At 45.6% G+C, this 24,293-nt stretch overlaps 1 protein-coding gene across 1 annotated transcript; it reads right to left on the bottom strand.

Annotated features, from left to right (window-relative positions):
• Positions 1-16,028: 16,028 nt before the first annotated feature.
• On the bottom strand, positions 16,029-23,848 carry AMIGO1 (adhesion molecule with Ig like domain 1). The gene has a single exon (XM_077334206.1). It carries the CDS (start codon positions 23,249-23,251, stop codon positions 21,665-21,667), a length of 1,587 nt encoding a protein of 528 aa, XP_077190321.1. The 5' UTR covers positions 23,252-23,848; the 3' UTR covers positions 16,029-21,664.
• Between the last annotated feature and the right edge of the window lie 445 nt (positions 23,849-24,293).

Below are 24,293 nucleotides of genomic sequence, written 5' to 3'. Positions count from 1 at the left end.
GTGTGTGTGTGTGTGACGATCACAAGCCAAGGTTGAATGTGATAAAGTCAGAAGTGATAGTGGTGGCATGTGTCTTGCATACTGCTGCCAAAATGCAGAGAGCAACTGGCGCGAAGCACACTAGGTTTGAAAAGGAGCCATTTTGAATTGTTAAGGTTATTTGGATTGCTGTTGTGTTCAGAACTTTATGCCAGACTATCCCCATCTCTAGTAGCAGAACTGATAATTGCTCCCTTACTGAGATACTAGAACAGCAAATTTTATAGATGTTACTATTTCAGTTTTACATCTACAAAGAAAGGAATGCCAGCAACCCTTATGCCACTAGCTTTTCTGTATACTGAGTGCAAATGTGTAGTGCACAGGAAAATCAGTCACTGCTACTTAATGCAGTGCTGGATAACCACCCCCTACAGACCATCTATTTATCAGCTGACTCCCTCCTAAGTCATGTGTGGATGCTAAGGCAACTCTAAAGCAGTATTCCTAAAGTAGCATATTCATCCATTCACAAGCACACACGTGTGTGTGCGTGTGGGGGGTGTTGTATGATTTTTCTAGCAGAGCTTACATTAAATCTGCTACTGGGGGCAGGGGAACAGATTGCAGATGAAATCTGAAACTGATGTAAGGAAAACAGCATTTCTCTCTCCTTCCCCCATCATTGGGCTATTCTGCATCGAATGAATGTGCCTTGAACCAATGCATGGCAGATTGTGTTATTGCTACATCATTAACATTGTTATCTAACAATATAAATCTGATGCTGTGGGTCTGAGACATCTTAGATCATACTCCCCAACCGCTTCAAGGACTGGCAGCAGTGTCTGAATGTTTATAAAGGATGCAGGTGGCCCTGAAGGAATTAATCTTTTTAACTCCTGAATTACTGGGACCCAGAATCGCTTAGTACCTAATGTTTGTACAAGAACCCCACCAGGGGGAGCCATTTGCAAAAGGTTTCTTTAGGGAGCATAACATTAAACTGGAAGGACAATCTAATTGACCACATAGGAAGCCTTTTGTTTTTTTCTGTCAAAGCATAATGTCAAAGAGCAGTGCAGTGCAACTTTAAAAGAAAACTGGCACAGCTTCTTCTGGAGCTGAATTCCTCATTCAGTTGTCTGTACCTGTGCAACAGCTAGGCAGGCCATTGAGGCAGGAACAGCAGTACAAAAGCAAACTCAGTTGTCCAGTCTTCAGTATGAGCATTGGAGTATTTTTAACACTACGAAGCTTCCCAGGCAAAAGGTGTGATCTCTTTATTAATAAGGAGAATTGGAAGTATATATTCTCTTACTAGTTAGATAGACAGTGTCCTCCCAGCAGTATTCAGGGAAACTGTATTCTTTCCTTTTCAGAACCAAAGAGCTAAACAAAAATGTAAAATGGAATATCCTTCAACACCTTCTGTAGAAACAGAATCAAAGACTTAAAACAATGTTGTTATAACAGTTGTCGGGAGTGACTGATGGCATAATAAAGGAGTTCCTGATCTGCTAAAAGGATTGTGGTCGTGGAGTTAAGTGTAAGTCATCATTAAATTGAATAAAACTGTTAGATTTTTTTTGTCATTTTGTAACCAGCTTGATTTCACAAAATTGATAATATTTTACACTGGCTGATTCTTTTTCTGCCCTTGAGATCTGTTTGAGATAGCTTCTTTGCAGTCGCTCTGTTCAGAAATCCTTGGATGGAACTATGTTATTTGATACTAGCGAAACGGGCCAAAGTATACTTTCATCATTAGGGATGGTATTACCCTTCCATTTTCTTGATATAATCTTCGGAGTCCCTTCACTAGGTCATTTATTCCAGGAAAATTCCGTTGGCTTGTATAAGTTCCAAATTTCTAACCTATTAAGTATGAGGGGATAACACTCAGACTCCAGAATTTTAAGGACAGGTGAGGTATGCACATCTTTCTTTTCACCCCACATGGGTGAAAAGAAACTGATCCATCTGTAACTGAACTAAACTGAAAAACACACCTTGACTTACCTTTCAGAGCTGACAAACAGAACTAGATAGCAAAATGAATTAACTTGCTCAACTGAATGAGTCAGGTTACCATATGTGAATAGCTGGGTTGTTTTCAAAAACAACGATCTTTGTTTTATTATAATTTATACATAGTGAGTTTTTGCTACAAAAATTACCCAAAGCAACTAACAGCCCACACTAAAGAGAGCCTCCTGGCCCTCAATGATGATATCATCAGTCAATACCAAGCAGCAGTCTGCTTATTTGAGAAATAACCTAATTCCACCCACTCTTGGCTCCAGTTGTGCCAAAGTCTCCAGGTATTTCTCAACACAGAACTGGCAACCCTGTGGGGAGGGGTGGGGATGAAAGACTTTCCTCCACTTGGCATGGTGTTGATCCAAATTGGACCCTACTGGTCTTTTACACAGGAGTTGCCATTGGGAATTCACAACTGCAATATGGCTTCCAGTCCCCATTAGTAAGTCATCATTGTGTAACATTTTGTTTGGCTCCCTAGTGACATATCAATGGTTAATAAGCATAAGAATAAGCCCTGTGCACACGTAAGGTGTAGATTGGCTCTCTAGTGACATAGAATGTCCATGGACCAGTTGCTAACATACCTGGAAGAAATTTTGGTCCTTGATCCATTCCAGTTGGGCTTCTGCCTGGGCCACAGGGTGGAGACGGTGCTGGTTGCCTTGACGGACAATCTTCGAAGACAGCTGGACCAAAGCGGGTTGGCACTGCTCGTATTACTAGATCTTATGACAGTGTTCAATGTGGTAGACTACAAGCTTCTTGCTCACTGCCTTGTCAGCGAAGGGATACGTGGGACAGCTCACCAGTCGGTTACCTCCAGCGGGTTACCTGCCTCCAAGATCAAGGGCAAAGGGTTGCAGTTGGGAAGAATCAGTTGTGCCTCTGCCAACTCCAGTGTGGAGTTCTGCAGGGGACAGTTCTTTACCCAACATTAACATGTTTATGCGCCTGCTTGCCAGACTGATCTGGAGCTGTGGGCTTTGGTGTCACCAGTAACTCCGGATGGATGGCTGAACAGATTTGTTGGCTGGGTGTTTTGAGGCAGTGGCGGAGTGGCTCAAAGGGAGGAGTCACTTGAAGTTGAACCCCCTTGAAGATGGAGGTCCTGTGGCTGGGGAGGAAGGGGTCAGATCAAGAAGCGCGCTTGCCATGCCTGAACAGAGTGCAACTATCAACTGCATATATGGCCAGGAATTTGGGGGTGATTTTTGATGCCTCCTCAATGGAGGCACAAGCAACAAGATTAGCAAGGTATACTTTTTCCACCTCGCCAGGCCAAAGCTACCAGTGCACTATCTAATTCCTGAACACTTGGTCACAGTGATCCATGCAACGGTCATCTAGATTACTGCAACTGGCTCTATGTAGGCCTACCCTTGACTCTAACCCAGAAATTACAACTGGTCCAAAATGCTGTCGCGCAGGTCCTCACTAGAACACCATGGAGGGCCCACATTACATTGAAATTACAGCAGCTACATTGGCTTCCAGCATAATTCCAGATTCAAGATTTTGGTTCCTACCTTTAAGATCATATGCAGTCTGGGCTCTGTGTATCTAGGGGACCGCTTCTGTGAATTTGTCCCCTGGAGGGCGCATCACTCCATGACAGCAAATTGTGTGGTAATCCCCCGGACCCAAAGAAGTCCGACTGACCTCAACCTGGTGGAATGAGGTTCCTGAGAGCATCAGGGCCCTAAAGGAGCTAATACAGTTCTGGAGGGCCTGCAAGACAAAGCTCTTCTTCCAGGCTTATGGTTGAGGCCAATTCAGACAAGTGAGCATACGAACAATTAAGGGCCTCCTCCTCTTACTGCAGTTCTGATAGCTCTCACCGTTTGCGCCAATGGGAACTAATGGGGATGTCACCAACTATTTGGTTGATTTAACTGTTAATCAATTTAATTGTTTTAATGATTTTAATTATTATATAATGTCTAGAAATCGGTCTAGAAATCTGAAATTAATTAATTAATTAATATCACTGGTTAATAAGGCCTGGCCTCTTTGCTGATTATCTTTCTTAAGTAAGCAGCTTGTGATTCAGTGACTAAAAAGGCAAATAGGATTTTGGGCTGTATTAAAAGAAGTATAGTGTCCAGATCACAAAAAATGATGTTACCACTTTATTCCACACTGGTAAGACCTCACTTGGAGCACTGTGTTCAGTTTTGGGCACCACAATTGAAGAAAGATGTAGAGAAATTGTTCCTGACAGAGTGGTTCCTCAGTAGAACACACTTCCTCGGGAGGTGGTGAGTTCTCCTTCTTTGGGAGTTTTTAAACAGAGCCTAGATAGTCATCTGAAATAAATGCTGATTTTATGAACTTAGGCAGATTGTGAGTAGGTGGGCAGGAAGGGATGTGCCAGTATTTTTTCTCTTGTGGCCCTTCCTGGCATTCCCAGGGAATTGCTGATCGCCACAGTGGGATGGTAGGTGAATTTCCTCCAGGCAGGTTGGATTTTGGAGATTTTTGGTGGGGGGGAATCCTTGGGCATGATTTTGGGGTCACTGTGGGTGGGCAGGTAGTTGTGAGTTCCAGCATTGTTGGACTAGATGACCCTGGTGGTCCTTTCCAACTATGCTTCTATAGAACATTTCCAAGTCCCTCAGTCTTTCCTCATAGGGTTTGGTCCTCAGGCCCCAGATCATCTTTGTCACTCCTCTGAACCCTCTCAATTTTGTCCATGTTCTTTTTGAAGTGAGGCCTCCTGAACTGCACACAGGACTCCAGGTGGGATCCGACCAATGTGGTGTACAGTGGGACTGTGACATCTTGTGATTTTGATGTGATACATCTGTTGATAGAGCCCAAGACTGCATTCGCCTTCTTTACCACCACCGATATGTCTCTGATATCTCAGCCTCTCTTTCCTTAATTTCTCAATCTTTTATATTATTTTCAAATATCAGATCACAGCTAATTAAAAACTGTACAGTTTTAATTACACTTTTCTTAGATGCTTGGTCAAGCAGCGCTTTTTATCTAAAATGGCTGGTTTGCGAAACTCTGAATAATCTTGAAAATAAACAGTCTGCTATAGTAAATCAAGAGTATCATACTGTGAAGCCCCCAAAACCAATACAGACACATTGAGCAAGTCTTTAGTGCAGTCAGCCATGTTTTCGTCTCATTTGGAGTCTACTCATTCCAAATAAACTGCTGACATACTAATAATAGGAACCTGTTTTTTCCAGTAAAGAATGTACCTGATTTAATATCAATTGCATCTTTTGATAAATTGAATCATTCTGTTACTGTGTTTTATAGTCTTTCCATTGCAAAGTTCTTATTCTGTTACTTTTGAATGTTTGCCAGCCTATTTATTTAGATTCCTTTAGACCAGCAGTCCCCAACCCCCGGTCCAGAGACTAGTACTGGTCTGTGGATCAGTCTGAACCGGGCTGCAGCATGGCACTGCGCAGCTGCTGCTGGCAGCGCCCCCCAGTGGGTGGCGGGAAGTCAGGGACGCCGGCGGGAAAGCAAGTGGAGCAGGGGCTCAGACTGCAACAGCGACGTCCCTCGGCAAAAGACTACCGTCCCCAGGCCTCAGTAAAATTGTGAAGTGTTGACCGGTCCCCAGTGATAAAAAGGTTGGAGACCACTGCTTTAGATTATTGTGATCCCCATGTAGCTATTTGTCTCTTCCACAGAATGTTTGTAGGTTACTAAGCACCTTCAATGTAGACTTCATAATGCAATGTGCTAAACTGCTTTGTTCCAGTTTGCTTTCAAATTATGACTCCTTGTTATTAAAAGTCCTAATATTTAAAGGTCTGCTTGGATTTGCAACATAGTTATGCATCTAAAACTCAGGAGATAATGTAAAACAGATGAGTGTCAGGTGTTGAGAGCACAGTAGCTGGTACATAAAAGTTTTGAATTGTTGTTTCTTTACCCCTTTTCATAAAGATGTCTGTCTCTCCCCATTGCTTACAATAGGCTGCTGTTTTCCTTCTCCCAGTATCCATGTCTTATAGCTGCCTGACATGCAGAATGACGTTGTGTGAGAATTCAACTGAGCAGGCTGACAAGTTACCCCAAGTGGATGTAGTGACAGATGGTCAGACAATGGTGCTCAGCAGGCCCTTTCCCATAAGTGATTGGTGCTTGCCCATTAGCTTCTTTTCAGCCATTTAGCTTTGAATTACAACTGTGGTGCTTGGGAGGCCTCTGTGTTTGATCTTTCACTCCCTCTTGTATGTGCTGGCTGCTGTTCATCAGCCCTGTAGACTCTTGAGAGGTACTTGAAGGAATTTATTATTTCATTGGGAAGTTCAGAACCGCTTTCATCCCTGCACTATCAGGGAGGTGCTTTCTGTGGTCTGTGCTTTTCCCTTGTTTTTGCCCAACTTCTGGACACAGGCCTTCCTGTTTCCTTGTTGGAGTCTATGAGGGACCCCTTCGAGATAATTCTTGTTCAAGCCCCTCTTAATGTCCTGTTTAGTTCAGGGAGAAGACCTTCCCAGGATGCTCTCTCCCTGCCTTTGAACTCTTTGAAAGAAGTAGCTCTCACTCAAAAGGAGCTCACGTGGGTCTGGAAACCATAAATTTAAGCTACTCTTTGTTTGTTCATGGGCACATCGCTAGGCATAATAATGATCTGTCCGATATGCCTGATCATGATCATGTGAGATAAAACACACACGAAACAATACATGTTATGGAATTGGGAGTGCACAGTGTAGTGGCCAAGTCTGTACATGACACCAAAATGTTGCGAATGGTGAAAACCAAAGTGGATTGTGAGGAACTTTGAAAACATCTCTCAAAACTGGTTGCATGAACAACAAAGTGATAAAATTAAGTTCCATGTAAGTTATTGGAGCCCAGAATCCTGAAAAGAATATTTTAAATACACTCACTGCTGGGGTTTACACTGGCAGTTGTTGTTGTTGTTATGTGCAAAGTCGTGTCCGACCCATCGCGACCCCATGGACAATGATCCTCCAGGCCTTCCTGTCCTCTACCATTCCCCGGAGTCCATTTAAGTTTGCACCTACTGCTTCAGTGACTCCATCCAGCCACCTCATTCTCTGTCGTCCCCTTCTTCTTTTGCCCTCGATCGCTCCCAGCATTAGGCTCTTCTCCAGGGAGTCCTTCCTTCTCATGAGGTGGCCAAAGTATTTGAGTTTCATCTTCAGGATCTGGCCTTCTAAAGAGCAGTCAGGGTTGATCTCCTCTAGGACTGACTGGTTTGTTCGCCTTGCAGTCCTGGCAGTCCTGGCAGTAACTGACCAGAAAAGAGACCTTGGTGATGTGGTTCATTGAAAATATCAGTGCAGCAGTGGAAAAGGTAAACTGCATACTGGCGTTTATTAGTAAAAGGATTGGAAATAAAATTGTAATGCCCTATAATTTGGAATTATGCGTGCAGTTCTGGGTTGCCCCACCTCAAAAAAAGGGATATTGGAGTGCAGGGAAGGCTGCAGAAAATATCAACCAAAATGATCAAGGGGTTAGTCAATTTCCTAAAAGGGAAAAGTTTTGGGGGGCTTTTCAGTTTTGGGGAGGAATTACTAAAGGGGAACATGATTGAGTTTTAGAAAAGTATTTAGGGCCACTTTTTCTCCCTTGTGGTCAACTAAAGATGGGGATCTGGCTTATTGCTTTGGTAGAAAGTGTGATGACAATGTAAGCAGATGTGATTTGAATCTAGCCCTATTTCCTAGTGGGCACTTGAGGAAGGCCTATTGATGTGGGACACATCTTCTGGTGTGTCTTGTAAAATGGAAATGTAGATGGATGTGATGCCCACAGAGCGCGCCAGAAGGGCCCAGCCAGCGACATGCCCTTCTGGCGGAGAAAGGGAGTCTCTGTGTGTGCTTGCAGGGGGGGGGGGGGGAACCAAGCAGGAGGTTGGGAAACCAACAGGTAATGGGGGAGTCAGACTGTCAGGACAATTATTTTTGCTTTACACTTTTACCAGGACCTGACTTAGGGGAGTGTGTGTGTGTGTGTGGGGGGGGAGAATTGGTTGACAGCTCATGCTCAATATTGTGACTGTTGATTAGCTGCCATCGAATAATGTTGCTCTGGGGAATTTTGGAGCACCACTGCCATCAAGAGGAAGTTATCATAAAGGACCTCCCCACAGCAGCATTATATTTGTCTGTGTTTCCGTTTGTTTTGTAGCCTTAACAAAACAACTGAAATTGGAAAGGCTGAAGGCAAAACTTTTGCTTCAATAGCTTGCAACCTCAGGTAACTGTGGTAATCCTAAAGTGAGTAAGAGTGACTGAGGGGTGAATACCGAACAAGTGTTACTATTTCACCGGGTGGGTATTAACAACAGTTGCCTTCTGTCTTCTCTTTGGTGGGTAGGTGCCAGTGAGATGCAGAAAATAAGATGGTTGGGTATGGATCAAGCAAGCTGAGCAAACTCACTGGGAAACTTTTGGTCAGTTACTATCATGGCTAATCCTCACAAGCTGGTAGAAGACCTATGAATAATTCAGCCTGTATTGCTAAACATCAGCTATGCAGATAGGGCCACCAATAAGGAAAGGGATTGACTCATTTTTTTGTGCCTTTCATTTGAGCTCAAGCTACTCTCCTGCCTCCTGAGCTGCTATTTCTGTTGCTTGCCCCAAAGGGGGAACATACAGGCAATGCAACCCCCATGTTCCCCCTGTTGGGAAGATAGCCATACTGGGGGAGCACTCCATTTGAATTGGGAGCAATGATGCAGAGGGAGGAGCACTAATTCCTGTATTTGGGTTGCCAACTCCAGTTTGGGAACTTCCTGGAGATTTGGGGGTAATGCCTAGGGAGGGGAGAGACCTTAGTGCCATATAATGCAGCAGAGTTTACTTTCAAAGCAGTCCTTTTGTCCTGTGGAACTGATCACTGTGTTCTGGTAGTTTACCAGGCCCACCTAACCTACGCATGATAGCTGTTATTTATCAAGGAAAGCCAAGCATGGAGATCCATTTGCTTTGGAGATAATTTAATGTGAATGCCTTGTTTTTAAACTCCATTTCAGAACATAGCCCTACATCTCCTCTCTCTTGTATAAGGCCTGTTGTCTGTGTTCAGGTTAAAGCAGAGTTAATACATGGGGAATTTGCTCGGTTTGAGACAATTATGATAAGAAATGCTATCCTGAGCATACTGTTGTACCCAAACAGCCTCATTAAAGGTGCATTTAAGAACTTTGATGGGCGTGCAGTGGACTTGTACCAGTATGCAGAAGTTCCTGTTATTTATTTAGTGCCATTAGTAGATATGACATTTCACAGAGTGACAAGAAAATGCAGTTTTGTGCTCCAAGAAGCTTACAATCTACACTTAGATATCAGAGAGGCAAAAACAGGGAATGAAGATGGACACAATGGTAAACCAGAAAAGAAAATGGGTTCAGTTATGTACACAGACTTAGTTTAAGTAGAGGTACTAAGGAATTTGAAGGAAGAAATTAAGGCAGTTTTGCATAGCTGTTGTGGAAGGCAGTTCCAGGTACATAAAATGTTGGACTGTTTACTCTTTCTCCTTATAAATACAATTTCCAACCTGCCTTCCTTTCTGCATATTCTTCCAGAACTATGATTTATATTTTCAGTTGCTGACAGTGTCTCTTTCATGTCTCTCATCCACAATGAACATCTGAAATCCTAGAGACAATAAAGACATCGCACTTTGCACAAGATCACAGCATTTTTCTGACATCTGGAAATTGCTGCATATTTCTAAATGGGAGAAGGGATGGTTTGCTTGCTGAAGCATTTGGGCAAACTATGCCGTAACAGGAGGCAGAGAATGGGTAAGGGGAGGATTTCAGTCATATTTCTTAGGAAATGTGAAAGTTTTGACTGGTGGAATAGATAAACTGATTGAGTGGCCATGGCAGGGATTTCTAATTGAGACATTCCTAAAGTTTTACTCCTCTCTCTGCATCTAGTTTATTGTAAACTATAAATGTTGTCATGTATAGACAATGGGCATTTTGAACATACTGTTGGGACATTCCTTAGAATATAGGGCACAAGAGAGCTTCTATTGAGCTACATTTTCCCTGTGCATTTAGAGCATAACATTGTTGAGCTTCTAGACACTTTTGGAACTTTGAAGAAGCACCATGGGTGTCATATTGCCACAAATCGGCAGCCATAGAAGGCGGGACCAATCACAGATTGATGGAAGGTTCCACAAGCTATTAGAAGATTAATTGGCAAATGTTGTCCTACAATGGAGGCAGCTGATTCCAACTGAGCCCTTCCTGGCAGTTCCTGAAGATGCAAAGAATATTCCACCTGAGCTCTCCAGAAATGCCTCCTGCTCCAAAGAGAAATAGGAAAGCTAGGATTAGATGTATGGTTTGAGAAAAAGGTCTGCTGGAAAATGCAATGTCCAATGTACAAAGAAGAAAAGCAGCTCGGCAGGAGCAGCAAGAAGACAATTAGGATGGTGAGGTCAGCACCGTCTCCTGTTAAGTGTCATTCCTTGTCTGTCTCCAGATTGCTACTCTTAGGGCAATTTCCTGCCTCTCAGAAGTGCCAGACTTATGTTCTCTCTCAGCTAGAGATCTAGTTAGGACTCTATCTCTGCCTGTCCTCTTCCCTATCATATGCTAATCCCTGAATAAACCTTTATCTACTCTTTAAAGGAGCCTCTTGTGGCACAGAGTGGTAAGCAGCAGACATGCTGTCTGAAGCGATGTCCATGAGGCTGGGAGTTCAATCCCAGCAGCCGGCTCAAGGTTGATTCAGCCTTCCATCCTTCCGAGGTCGGTCAAATGAGTACCCAGCTTGCTGCTGGGGGGTAAAACGGTAATGACTGGGGAAGGTACTGGCAAGGCCACCCTGTATTGAGTCTGCCATGAAAATGCTGGAAGGCATCACCCCAAGGGTCAGACATGACCCGGTGCTTGCACAGGGGATACCTTTACCTTTGCTACTCTTTAATCAGGTTGTGCACCTGGATTGTGTTAATAACTCTTCCAGATTCAGTTTCCAAAGAAAGGGAAAGGGTTGCTTCCTGCATGGCCTTAAGGAGAAGTTGTCAAGCCTAAAGAAACAAGAAAACTGTGCCTATAGCCAAACTGATGGTGCATAACGATGAAAGTGCCATTGGAAGTGGGATTGGAAGGATGCAATGATGGAATCAGACCTTTGCAGAGCTGTTGCAGGATCCTGATACATCTGGTATTGCAGAGATTGCTTTGATCTTGTTAAGCTTGTGACACAGGCTTGATTCAGAAGTCTTTCATGGAACCCAGAGGACATCACTAAAGTTAGGGTTTATCACAGGATATGATTAGAAAGCAACAGCAACCTTGTTGAAATTAGACACGGCTGAGTCTGATCAAAGCTTGGATTTGGGTACTTCCAGGACACCCCATGTATGCTACCTTAATGGCAAAAAGGTAAGAAATAAGCCAATGCTCATAACGTCTTAACTACAAAATGGCTGGCTAAGCTCGTGTGCCTTCTGTAATTCCATCTTAAGACAGATTTTTGTCACAAAACTCTATCCTAGTAAGAGCCGCAAAAAGGCTCCTTTCAAGCTGAAGGTTGGAAATTCAGTTATTTTTAATTCGCAAGGGAATCAAGGAATGACTGGTTCTAAAGTTCAGGCATGGCAGCCTAAAGCCCTCTATCCAGGAGGATAAACTGGGTCTTAATATGTTAACTAAAATTCATTATCCCATTCATGTGGAGATGTTTTTAATGCCTGCCTATGTGGTCAGGGGATTTTGGTGCCAGGAACTTAGTCTTTTAATACAATGAACCTACAGCTACTTGGTCTCTAGAATGCCCTTGAAGATGAGCAGATGTTTTTGCCAGGATTTGACCCCCAGGAAGAAAGAGGATAGTGTAGCCAAAAATGGACTTTGAAGAAGGACCAAATCAATGAAGGAACATTCTCTCAGGCCGAAGTCAATTGACCCTGAATAATGTAACACTTTTATGTTCTCCACTTTTTACAAAATTGGTGCAGAAATGCATTCAACTTTTAAGAGTAATTGTTAACTGTCTACAAATCACAGAATTTGATTTTACTGAATATTGTGTGCTCCATGTACATCAAAGCATTTGTTTATCAATTTGCTAACCCATTTAGTGAACTAGGAATTTTTATACATGCTTTCCAAATGAAGTGCAAATATATGCTTGCCATCTGAGAATGTGTTAGTTTTCTTTACACTCGTCCTCTGTGGTGCTGGAAATGCCTCTCCACCTATCGGGATATTCTTTTCCCACTAGACAGCAGAATCCTCCTGGCTCCGTTGCAATGGATGTGTGCTGAACATATGTGCATATTAAGCCAACATGTACAAATACCTGTGTCAAGTCACAGCCAACTTACAGCAACCCCAGAGGTTTTTCGAGGCAAGAAGTATTTAGAGGTGGTTTGCCATTAACTGCCTTTGTGTCCTCCTTGGGGTGGTCTCCGATCCAACCCTGCTTAGCTTCCGAGATCTGATGAGATCGAGCTAGCCTGGGCTATCCAGATCAGGATGTGAGCTATATTACTAAATTCATAATAAGGCATAACTACCAAAAGACAGGAAGTTCTTTTCCTAGCATGATGCCTATGGAAGAAATCATGCAAAGGCAAGTGTGTTGATGTCTGGGGGGTGTGATATATCAAACAAAATAATACATTAAATATTATTTAGTGTGCACCTAGATAATATTAAAAACATTAGGAGTCTGAATATTCCTAATGGATGTATATGTCCCATGAACTACATGAAACCAGATTCATTTCAGTCTGTACAGATGTTTTTAATTTTATATATATGCACACTGGATCATAAATGTTTTGTTACAGCTTGATCTTGACAAAATTAGAATGTATTGGGTTTAGTTTCTTTTTCCATTTTTGTTGTTTGCTTGCGAAATACCAAACTACAATCTTTTTTCACTAGTAAGGACTGGGGGGTTGTGAGCCATATATGTGTGTCATAAAGAATCACTAAGAAAGAGAGATGGATTTATGGCTCAAAGAAAAAATGCAAATAATGACAAGAACATAATTTAACTATTTTGATAAAGAGTTACACTTGACCACAGATGCATTTCCCAAGGGGAAGCCTCAGATCTTTTTGCAGGAAGGTAAAGGTGATGAAGCAGAGTGAAGCAGAAACAAATGAGTGTTGCACAACTGAACAACCTTGTATATTGTTGTACCCGCTCTCTTCATAGTCAAACGGTATTTAATCAATGTTTAATTGACTCTGGTCTATTGTATACAGTATAGGTATGGGTCAAAAGGTTGTTTTTCTTTCCTCAGTGAAAGTAACTTTACACCTATGTAAGTGGCACATCTTCCTTACCAAGCTCAAATGTGTGCATTTAGATGGTACACTAGATCTATACGATGCTGGCGTGGGAGAGAAATGATAAAATAGGCTTTAATAACTGTTATGCATCTTTATAGAATTACACACACAAATAAGTAACACAGACACGTTCCTTCTTGGTACTACATTCCAAGCAACCTGCCATTGGAGTGGCCACATAGTAAACAAGTGGCGGATGTCTAACAAAGCAGGAGCATGCACTACGCAATGTGTAGAATAGTCATGAGAAGGTAAGGAGATTCCAGTAGAAATCCCTTGCTTTACTTCCATAGCTCATACATTGCCTGAAATGGCCCTGCCTCGTTAGCAATGCCTGTCAGAATTATAGCTCATGTGCTGCCTCTTTGGCCTATGGCAGTTTCTAGCCATGCATGCACCCGCAGACCATTGAGTGAGCTGGCATGCTGTCTGCTCAGACCATTTCTTCCTTGCCTATTGAGTGGATTTTTCCCCAGACAGGATTTCATTAGTAGCTGTTCGTATCTTAGTGATGGAAACTGAAATGTATTTTCACCCATGAAAAAACACAGCTATGTTCTGGGGGAGCACTGGTCTCCCTTTGCACAAGCCTCTTGCTGTCACAGGACTACAGGCTTTGAATAACTAACCCCACCCATGCTGTAAGCATTGGTGAAGAATGGGGATTCTAATCCTTGCTCAAGACGGTGGCTCTGGACTTTTAACACTTGCACCTGGAGAAACTTAGTAGGTGCTACTTGACATTCTTATTGGGGAAGGTCAATGGTAGAGCATCTGCTTGGCATGCAGTCCCTGCCATCTCCAGTTAGAAGGGCCAGGTAGTAACTGATGAGAAAGACATCTACTTGAGGACCCTGAACGGTCTCTGAGGGCCTGAGTAGGCAGTCCTGGCCTTGATGGAACAATCGTGAGATTCAGTATTAAGCAGCATCATGTGTCATGAACGACAGCTGTTAATGGCAAAAAGCCTTTTTCAAAAAAATAGGTGACAACCCCAGCTCTGCTAGGCAACCATCTTCCTGTGTGCCACTAGTTAACTATGTCCTGGAGTTTATTTGGTGCTGCATGTTTCATGGATATTGCCATACTACTTGATTTGTGAGACACATTAGTTTAACCTACCTCCCAGGGTTATTGTGAGGACAAAGCCACACATGCTGCCCAGAATTCCTTGGAGGAAGAGTGGAGTAAAAACGTGACCAATAAACAGTTAACCAAGAGAGCTGCATTTGACTGTAGGTATCCCCTGTGCAAGCACCGAGTCATGTCTGACCCTTGGGGTGATGACCTCTAACGTTTTCATGGCAGACTCAATACGGGGTGGTTTGCCAGTGCCTTCCCCAGTCATTACCGTTTACCCCCCAGCAAGCTGGGTACTCATTTTACCGACCACGGAAGGATGGAAGGCTGAGTCAGCCTTGAGCCGGCTGCTGGGATCAAACTCCCAGCCTCATGGTCAGAGCTTCAGACAGCATGTCAGCTGCCTTACCACCCTGCACCACAAGAGGCTCGCATTTGACTGTAGAGGTAATATATATACCCTATTGCATAGGGGATTTACAGCCCTCTCCTTCTAGGGCTGCTAGACCTTTGTCCTCCCTGAGCCCCCGGGGAGTGCGGTATATAAATATAATAAATAATAAGCTGTTTTTCTAGCAAGCAGAATTCTTGTTTTGGTTCACAGCAGATGGGAGCAGAGCAACTTAAGGAAATAGCATGACAAGAGGTAGAGTTTTAAAAGCAATATATGACCCATGTATTATAAACTAGTAAATAAGCCCGCTGCAGTGTTAATGCAGCAGGCGCTAGCGGGGCTTCATAGGTGGCGTGGCCGGCGTGGCCGTGAGTCGTGGCGCAAGTGGGGCCCGGGAGTCGGTGGGGCTGGTGCGGGCGTGGGGCGGGGCAGCGCGGCTCTTCCGGGCCGCGGGAGTCGGCGAGGTCCATGGGGCCACGGCTCGGGCGGGCCGGGGGAGTCAGCGAGCAGGCGAGTCGGAGCGGCGAGTCTATGTGGGCGTGGCGCGGCTCGGCGGGCTCCCCCGCGGCGCTGGCTACCTGGGGCCGTGCAGTGTGTTCTTGGGAGGCGGCGCGGCAAGGAGGCGAGGCTGCGGTGGCTCGGTGAGGAGGCGGCGACCTGGCGTTGGGGAGGTGAGGGGAGTTATGGCGGCATGCGTGCGGCTGCAGGTGAGGTGGAAGGGGGGCAGATCGGGAGGTGCTTTGCCAGGCCGCCAGCAAGGGCCCAATTGCTGCGCACAGCTCGCAATTGGTTCCTTGCCGCCGGTGTGACAATCGGAGGGGGCAATCGGGCCCTCCGATTGTCACTCGGGGGGAAGGGGCCTAAGGGCACCCTTCCTCATCACGGACAGGGCCCACCTTAGCTGCCATTAATGAATTATTTAATCCACTCCGCGAGGAGCGGTTAAAGATATTTGGAAACCAGGCTTTGATCCTGACCACACAGGGTCGTTTTTCTACTGAATTGCAGGAAGGGGGTACTGATTAGCTAATGTATGCTCTAGCAGGGTTTTTTTGTTTTTTTTTTGCACACTACACTATGAACCACAGCTTGTTCTCCTGAAACCACTGACCCAATGTTGCCAGAATTACTTCATTACTGAATCATGAGTCTTCACTGATGGCAAGGCATACCTGACAGGGTACTTATGCCCATTCCAACCTGGCTGGTGATTAAAAAACAGACAGACCCTGCAGATACATTTGTTTAAAACATTTTATTTTCATCTGTCTATGCTGGAGAGTACAGACTACCTGAAAGAGAAATGTAGCCTAGATCCTCCTTGGGATTGTGGTCTCTGCCTGAAATAGATAAGCACATATGCATCCTCTGCAGGTTACAGTAACATTTTGCTGGACCTGCAAGAGTGGAAGATTAGGCTGGCCTAGACTATAAGCACCTGGGAAGCTTTCCTTATGGTGCTGAATGAGCTTCCTTTGCTCTGCTGTATGGAAGTAAAAAGCCTGTTTTTCCTTTACATACATACAGAAGACATACACGCATGGTTTTCTTTGCCCTCTTCCTTACATCTGCTTCCTAATTCTGCCTGGGTTCTGGGTTCCTTCAGTGCAGTCCAGAACATGGTTCCTAGGTTCATTAATGTCACAGTTTATAACCATTGATGAACCCATCCTCCACAAATTTGTTGAATCCCTTTTTACTGCTCTCTAAACTATTGTTGTTGTTATGTGCGAAGTCGTGTCCGACCCATCGCGACCCCATGGACAATGATCCTCCAGGCCTTCACTTTATGGTAGAGCAGACAATTCCAATAAGTGGGATACTCTGAGGTTGCAAAACCATTTTCTGGTTGCTTACAGAAGCATATGATTTTATTATTTTAAAAAATCCTGCCTCTTCACTTTGCTTGAAATGGGTTACACAATCCAATTTGTTAAAAACTCAACAATAAATATTATGGATTCAGAGGCAACTCCATCACTCCAGTCAGTAAGGGGGATGGATATCTTTCTGAACAGCAACAGGAATCAGTCGCTGTTAAAAAAAAATGATGACCAGATCTGGTGACAATATGTGAAAAGCAGGCCACCAGTTTCGTTTACAACAGGGAAGTTATGTGAGTGGTTTCCACTCTGACGACACCAGTTTAGGTGGAATAAAAGGTCACCGTAGTAATTATTGATGAGGCACAATATCCATCTGTGGGACAGGAGAGTTCTTTTCCCCTATGAGCTATTTGTTCACTGAAGAATACCAGGAGTGACTTGAGCATTTGTTCAGAGAACAGGACTAGGGCCCAGAGAGCGACCATAGGCCCAAGTCATTCCCTGATGACAGTGGGGATAGTGCAGCTATGAAATCTAGAAACATCTGAGGCTCCAGAACTATGCTAGTGGAAATCAGCATATTGGGGTACAGAACAGAATTAAATTTATTTTGTTAAACCTTCTCAATGAACATGGAGTAAGTGATAGCTTAGAAGAAAGTTAGTGGTATAGGCATAGCAAGCCACAGTGGGAAAAGGAGGAGGAATGTGCATGACCTGGTCACATGCTGCAAAATCCATGGGACATGTTCCTGGAGTTCCATACTGGGAACTCTTCTTAAGCCCCCTCTCCACCTGTGCATGAGCACACTGTTCCCTAACCTGAAACAGCCCCAGAAGCTGCCATTTGTTCCACTAGAAAATTTATATACTGATGACTATAGGCAAGTTTCACCAATCCAGTCAAAGTCTCACTGGGAATGTTGGAAAAATAGCATGAGGGGAAAGATAATCTCCCTCTCCATGTGTTACATGGTCTCAGTTCAAATTGGGCTCCTGCACATCTGAGAAGGTAATTCCGAGCATGGAACTCCAAGAATAAACCTGATCTAAGTAGTCTTGGCAGCCACATGTCTTCCACATGGACTTTGTAATATGTGAATGGATCTGAGACCAGAACTGGAATAGGAAGAGGAATTTGTAATCTCATAGGCCAGTCCTTAGCTATGGTTAAGAGATTGCTAGAATTAGTTGCCTCAGACCTGTGTCCTGCATTTATATGGTTGAGAAACTCTAGGATGCCCTTACATAGTCCTCCTTGTAACAAATTTATACATGGAGATATCATTATCAGTAAGAGACAGGCAGCCTTTTAGGCCCCCAAGGATATGTAACATGAGCAGCTTGTGCTTGGTCATTGACAAGGAGTCAGTGAAACAACCTTGGAAGACTTTCAGTTGCATGCATGGCCTTATTGAAATGTACAGAAGAGCCATCTGGCTCACCTACAAGCATGCCAGTGTAGAAGTCTTTGAAAAGCACAAGGTGTCCTACACTTCTAGGGCCAGACCAAAGATCACCTAATCTCCATGACAGCAGATTAAGCTCCACAAGGATAACAGCTGGGTCAATTGTTCTCTATCCTGCTTTCTACAGAAATGTCCTTGGTCTCTTTTAGTGGATTAAGAAACTTTAGGAAGACGTGGAGAGGGCTTACTTTAGTAATGGGTACATGTGGATTTTTACAGAATCCAGTTTCCCCATTTAATGACAATATAAGTTTTAAAATGTTAAGGATTAACAAAATCAAAGTAATCTTTCATACAACAATAGTACTTTTGCCTAGAATAGTTAAGAGAAGGTAGTCCTACATTGGTCCAACCCAAATATAATGCTTTCCTAGCATAACATGTAGTACGGATGATGGGTTTCAGACTGGTTTCATATTCCAATTTCATATTTGCACATATGTGCATACCAAAACACTGCAGAGGCTATTACATTCTTACAACTCTTGCTAGCTTTCTGGTCATGCACTAAGCTGTTCTTTAGGAGTACATGTTCTACATACACAAGTTTCTGGCATCTCCAGTTAAACAAGCTTAGGTAGCAGGGAGGGAAAAGTCTTGAGTCGAGACCCTGGACAGCTGCTATTAGTCCATGTAAATAATATTTGGCTAGATAAAGCAATGCTCTGACCTAGCATGGAGAAGCTTTGGCCATCTAATACATTAAATGAGAAATGTGATTCAATGTATTTTAACCAGTTTCATGAGCACAAGCCACTCTGGAAGCCCCTCAGGATTGAAAAGACGACTATAAATAGGCGATCCGATGCATGTGGGTTGCAAAAGCTTGTGTGGGGATGGCTGCACAGTTATTGAAGCTGTGCTGCATTGTGTGTATGTTTGCCATCAAGGATGAGAAGGTTGGGCTTGGTGAGCAGGCAGCCTGTGATCCTCTCTCCCTATATATCGGGAAGAAGCAGATTCCTCCCTGCAGCTTTCTGTTACCACTGCAGTCAAGGCCATCTTTAATGCACTGCAGCATGGCTCTTTCCCACCAGAGAAATAAAAGGTTTTAGAAGCAGTGAAACCGCAGGGAAGCAAAGAGGGCTTTCCCCCTTCCAGTATTCTGCTAAGTCACCCGCAGGCAAACCATAACACTTTCACAGTAAACGGCATAGGTAAACATCCTTCCTAGTAAAAATAAATATGGAAACTGCACTATTATAGTACAAGGCCATAGATTCTGGATCCCCCACCCCCATATTTCTGTCAACCCACAAGTATATTTGCTTATTCAGCAAACATACATAAGGAAATATTTTATTTGTCTTGCCACCATTCTTATAATTTTGGTCTTTGTGTGTTCTAGGAAACAGGTTTACTGCAGGATAACTAAGCATGGAGCTTCATGATATCACAACTCTACCACAGATTCACAAAAATCTTCCAGGCATCCTGACATACCATAACTCATAGTTTTGTTTTTCCAGTTAGCTCAGCCTCCCTTCTGTGGCTTGCAGGCGTAACTCTTGGACCGCATGCTTCTCTTGGAAAACTCCTGACTAATATTTATATGCCAGAAAAAAAAGACTGGACATCTCAGAATGAGGGCAGCCAGTTGGGTTGAGATTTACCTCTTGCAGTTGGCTTAGTATTCATTTTTGGGCTCTGACACTTCCTGGGCATCTCCCTAGAGCTCCAGGGGTACAAGCAGAAGGCAGAGTTCATATGGCTGTGGAAGAGAGCTTTGCTCATTCAGTACAACAGCTTTTGGACCCAGTCATAGCCTTGTGCAATATATTCTATGGCTTGATGTGTAGCATCCTTCGGTCCACACATGCCCCCTACTGCTGATCTCTCCCCTGCAGGAAATAGACAAACCAGTGATGGTTAGCAGAGTTTCCTGAATCCAGATCAAGAGGGAAACCCTTGCTATTAAATATGTGTCAGGGCCTGTGCAGCAGCCTCCTTTCGCAGCCACATTCTGAGCTGGGCAGAGCCTCTTGGGCTAGGACCTGAGAAATGGGAATGAGGAAATCACATGCATGGCACAGGGCTCTCCTACACAGGGAGATCAGCAGGAGCAATCTTTTGAGCTAAACAAAGGAGCCATCATGACTTTCTGAAAGTCCTTTGCAATTCCCCTAACCTCAACCAAAAGGCTGTCCATATGCTTTCTCGGTGCCCTCAGTATATCCCACACCCTGAGAGAGACTAGGAGGAAAGATGTTCCAGATTTTTTTTTAAAAAGCAACCCAGATACTAGAAAAGACCCAGACATAGTGATGTGCATCTTAGAAGGTGGCTCAAAACAGCACAAACATTCCAAAAAAGCTTCTGTTAGGCCACAAGTGCTGCCACATAGGACCACTGAAAACTTCCCTTTTCTTGCTGACCTGTAGAATGGTTGGCCTCCTCAAGCAGCTAAGCTAACATAAACATAAACACCTTCACAAGGCTGATAAGACTTCCCAGTTGCTTCAAAATTTCTATAAAGCCTCTCACGACCTCTAGACTTGATGTTCTGCAACGATGAAGACTTGTTTGGAATCCTGTTTTTTGTTCCTTGACACATTATGACTGCAGTTAGAAATGGGCGTCTGATTGTTACACTGCCAAGCAAAGAGCTGAGAGGGGGGAGCAGCTGATTTGGGTCATGCCATGCTGTGTTCTTGTCTCTGTTGCATTCCAGAACAAGCAGGGTGGGGGTTGTGGAATTTCAGCTTACCAGTTCCTGAGACTTGGTTCCTTCTTGCAATTTGGTAACCTCAGAGATTTTTTAACTTGGATGACAACTTCAGACCTTTTTAGAGAGGCTTTGCAGTGAAGAGAGATACTCCTGCCTTCCTCCAACACATTTTTGAATCTTAAATTTATTTCACAGTCCAAAAAAAGGGGGCTGAGGATTCCAAAAACAGGTAGAAATACTTGCTAAAAATGCTCTGAATTATGTCTTGAGACACCAGAAGCAATTGGAACTTTCATTTTCTGTAAAAACTTGTTCTGTAGCAATATTTTTTTTAAAAAATAAGCAATTTAAAAAGTAACATTTTTTATTCCAAATTGTTGTGACACTTAAATTAGAGGTGACTTGGATTTCTGCTGTGGCTGGAGCTCTTGGGAAGGTGAATTTGGTATTGTTTCTAGGCCAGCATACAGCTGGCAAAGTAGGCTGTCACTTATGAAGGCATATGCCACAAAATGATTGCTGGTCTCCAAGGTTCCATGGGATTCAGTGATTTCTGCTGCCACAGGAGTGCTCTTCTGGAATTCAGACCTACACAGATATTTGGGAGGAGAGTCCCATCAAGGTGGTCTGCAAATGCAGAAACAGTAAACCTAGTTAGGCCACTGGACCATTGGCATTACGCCTCAGCCTCTTGCATCAAAGTTCTGATGATGGACAACTGAAAAATACTATCATTCCAAAATTGTGGGATTCAGGTACTGTTACGCTTCAAGAGCAAACTACGGCACCAGGTTTTCAGCACAGCGCGGTGGGCTTGAAAGGAAAGAAGATAAAAACAATGCTTTTACAGATTGCGGCAGATTAGAAACCAGTAGTGTACCTTATTTATTCCTACTCATCTCTTCCATAGTCACAGCAATCCCACTAACTCAGCTCTTGCCTTCTCTTTGCCACACCCTCTCCCTCCCTCACTCTGTGAAACTCCCACAATGGGAGTATCCGAGAAGACTGAGCTGACAGACTCTGGATCCGACATTTTCCTCTCTGCCTTCTGAGTCCCTTTTGTTGACTCTCTAGGGGAGCTGTTGGGCTTGCATTTGCCATTCTGGCCTTGGACATTACTTGGAGTCATGTGACGATTTAGTACTTCCTTGCCTCCAGCCCCCTCAGCATTGTGGTTAGGAGTGGTGCTGAGCATCGAGGAATTGATGCTGTCTTCCTGCTGGTTGGCTTGCTTCTCACTGCTGCGGCACCAGCAACGACACGGGGTCAGGTAAAGGTAGATGAGCACAAGGATGACACTCAGGATGCAGCCAACAAGTGTAGTGTAGGCAGTGTTGAGTGTGTCCGAGGCCCCATGCTGGGTCAAGTTATGGACTGCCACATGCACACAGAGGGTCTCGTTGAACACCTGGCTTACAGCATAGCAGATGTATGGGCCCATGTCCTCCATGCCAATGTTGCTTATCTGCAGACTGCCATTGGTCAGCACAAGCATAGAGCTATTGTTATTCTCCTGAGAGACCCGCTCAAATTTGGGTGTCACCCATTCTTTGATGGTTACTCCTCGCTGCCTGGTGTCACAATCGATGGTCACATTTTCCCCTCGGTAGGCTATGAATGACTGCTCCTTGACTTTGGTGCAGTTCATAAACTCTGGGCTGCTGAGGCTTAAGATTCGGATCCCTTTCCTGCTGGGATCTATATCACACCTGAGCTCCTCTTCGAAGTCCACTGCTGAACTCAGCTGCTGTTTCTGCCAGTGACTGAAGAGGTTGTAGAGCTGACAAGTACAGGTGAGGGGGTTGCTGTGCACATAAAGCCCATTCTTCACCCAGGCTGGGAGGTCTTTCACAGCATCCAAAGAAAAGGTCTTGATTTTGTTGCTAGACAGGTCCAGCAATTCAAGCTCTGGAAGCAAAGCTCCATCTTTTTTCACCAGCTCCAGGGGGAAGCGACTGATCATATTATGGCTCAGGTACAATTTCTGGAGCCTGCCCATCTCCTCAAAGGCAGTGAGGTCAATCCTGGAGAGTCTGTTCTTGTACAGAAGGAGCACCTCCAGCTCCTTCAACTTGCTGAAGAGGTTCTCTCCCAGAGAAGCAATGAAATTAGAGGAGAGGTCCAAGTACTTCAGGTGAGGGAGGTTGTTGAAGGCTTCAGTGGAGACAAAGACCAGGTGGTTGTGGTTGAGGAGCAGAGACTGGAGATGAGGGAGCAGGGAAGGGGCCCAGTCGGCTCGCACATGGGTCAGGTTGTTGTGGCTCAAGTCCAAGACAGCCGCATAGCGGGGGAGATGCAAAGTCAAGACTTTCAAGTCAGCGTTGGAACAGCTGAGGATATTGCTGGCGCACACACAGTCCTTGGGGCAGCCCAGCGCCAAGCCGCCCCTGTGGGCAAGGCCGGAGCTCAGCAGCAGGAGCAGCAGGAGGCAGGCGGCGCCCCCGCAGCCCGGGGCCAGCCTTCGACGGGGCGCGGACGCATCTCGAGCCCACATGGTAAGGGCTCGGCGAGGCAAGGTCACGCTCCGGCTGTCGCAGAGAGGCGCGGCGGCTCCGGGGCGCTCGGCGGGCTGCCCGCAGCGTTCATCACCAGAGCCGCGCCTGCCGGCTCCACTTGCCGCGCAAGACTAGGCGGAGGCCGGGCCCGTGCCGCCGGCTCCCTCCAGCCCCGCCGCGTCCCTCGACCCGCGCAGCCCGGCCGCTCCTCCTCTTCTCCGCATGTCCGCCGAGCCCTGCCGGCCGCCACGCGCTGTTGCACTGCGCCAACCACAGCCTCCCCGCAGGGCAGCGCCTCTCGCCCCCCGCCGCCGCCGCCGCCGCCTTGCCCCGGTCCCTCGCGCAGCTCAGCTCAGCCCATCCCGGCGGGTCGGCTCACCGGGCTCTCGCTTCTCGGGCGGCGGCAGGGTGGTCGGAAGCGGGGAGCCGCACAACCCGTCCTTTCCCGCCGCTCCGTGCCTTGCCGAGAGAGGCTGAGCGCGGAGCTTCCGGGGCTGCGGAGCCAAAGAGGCGGGGGGCGGGAGCCGTGCAGGAGGGGCGGCGGCGGCGGCGGCGGGAGTGGATGCAGGCAGGAAGGGCGCGCTGGGTGCGCGCGCGCCCAATGAGCGAGTGCGAGGCTCCCGCACCCCCAGCGCCTGCACACGCTCGCTCACGCCCACCCCCAGCCTGCCGCCACCATGAGCGCCTTCCCCCTGCGCGAAACAGCCGCCCCGCGTCCGCTTGCCTAGGGAGCCCCGCCGGCCGCCTGGGAAGCTTCGCGAGCAGGTGCTGCTGGGGACGGCGAGGGGCAGTGCCCGGGCCGGCCTTGCTGGGGTCGCCTCTCCCGGGAGCCTTTATTGTTTTGAAGGAATATAGTTCGCGAGGCCGGCGGTGCAGAGAGAGGGGGGTCCGCAGTTAGTTGCGGCCGGGGACCGCGCGAGCTCATCGGGCTAGAGGTCAGCCGCCGGGCCAATGAAGCGCGGCAAGCTTTTAACCCGCGCCTTTCGGAATTGCACGTGCCCTGGTACCCCCCGCCCGACCTAATAACCTCCTTATGCGCCA

This window comes from Paroedura picta, chromosome 4, assembly GCF_049243985.1.
Source record: "Paroedura picta isolate Pp20150507F chromosome 4, Ppicta_v3.0, whole genome shotgun sequence".
NCBI lineage: Eukaryota > Metazoa > Chordata > Lepidosauria > Squamata > Gekkonidae > Paroedura > Paroedura picta.
Note: the sequence above shows the minus strand (reverse complement) of the source record. Positions and strands in the feature narration are given on the sequence as shown.

Excerpts from the sequence above, each read along its gene's own strand:
- AMIGO1 (XM_077334206.1), bottom strand. The coding sequence starts at position 23,251 with ATGTGGGCTCGAGATGCGTCCGCGCCCCGTCGAAGGCTGGCCCCGGGC.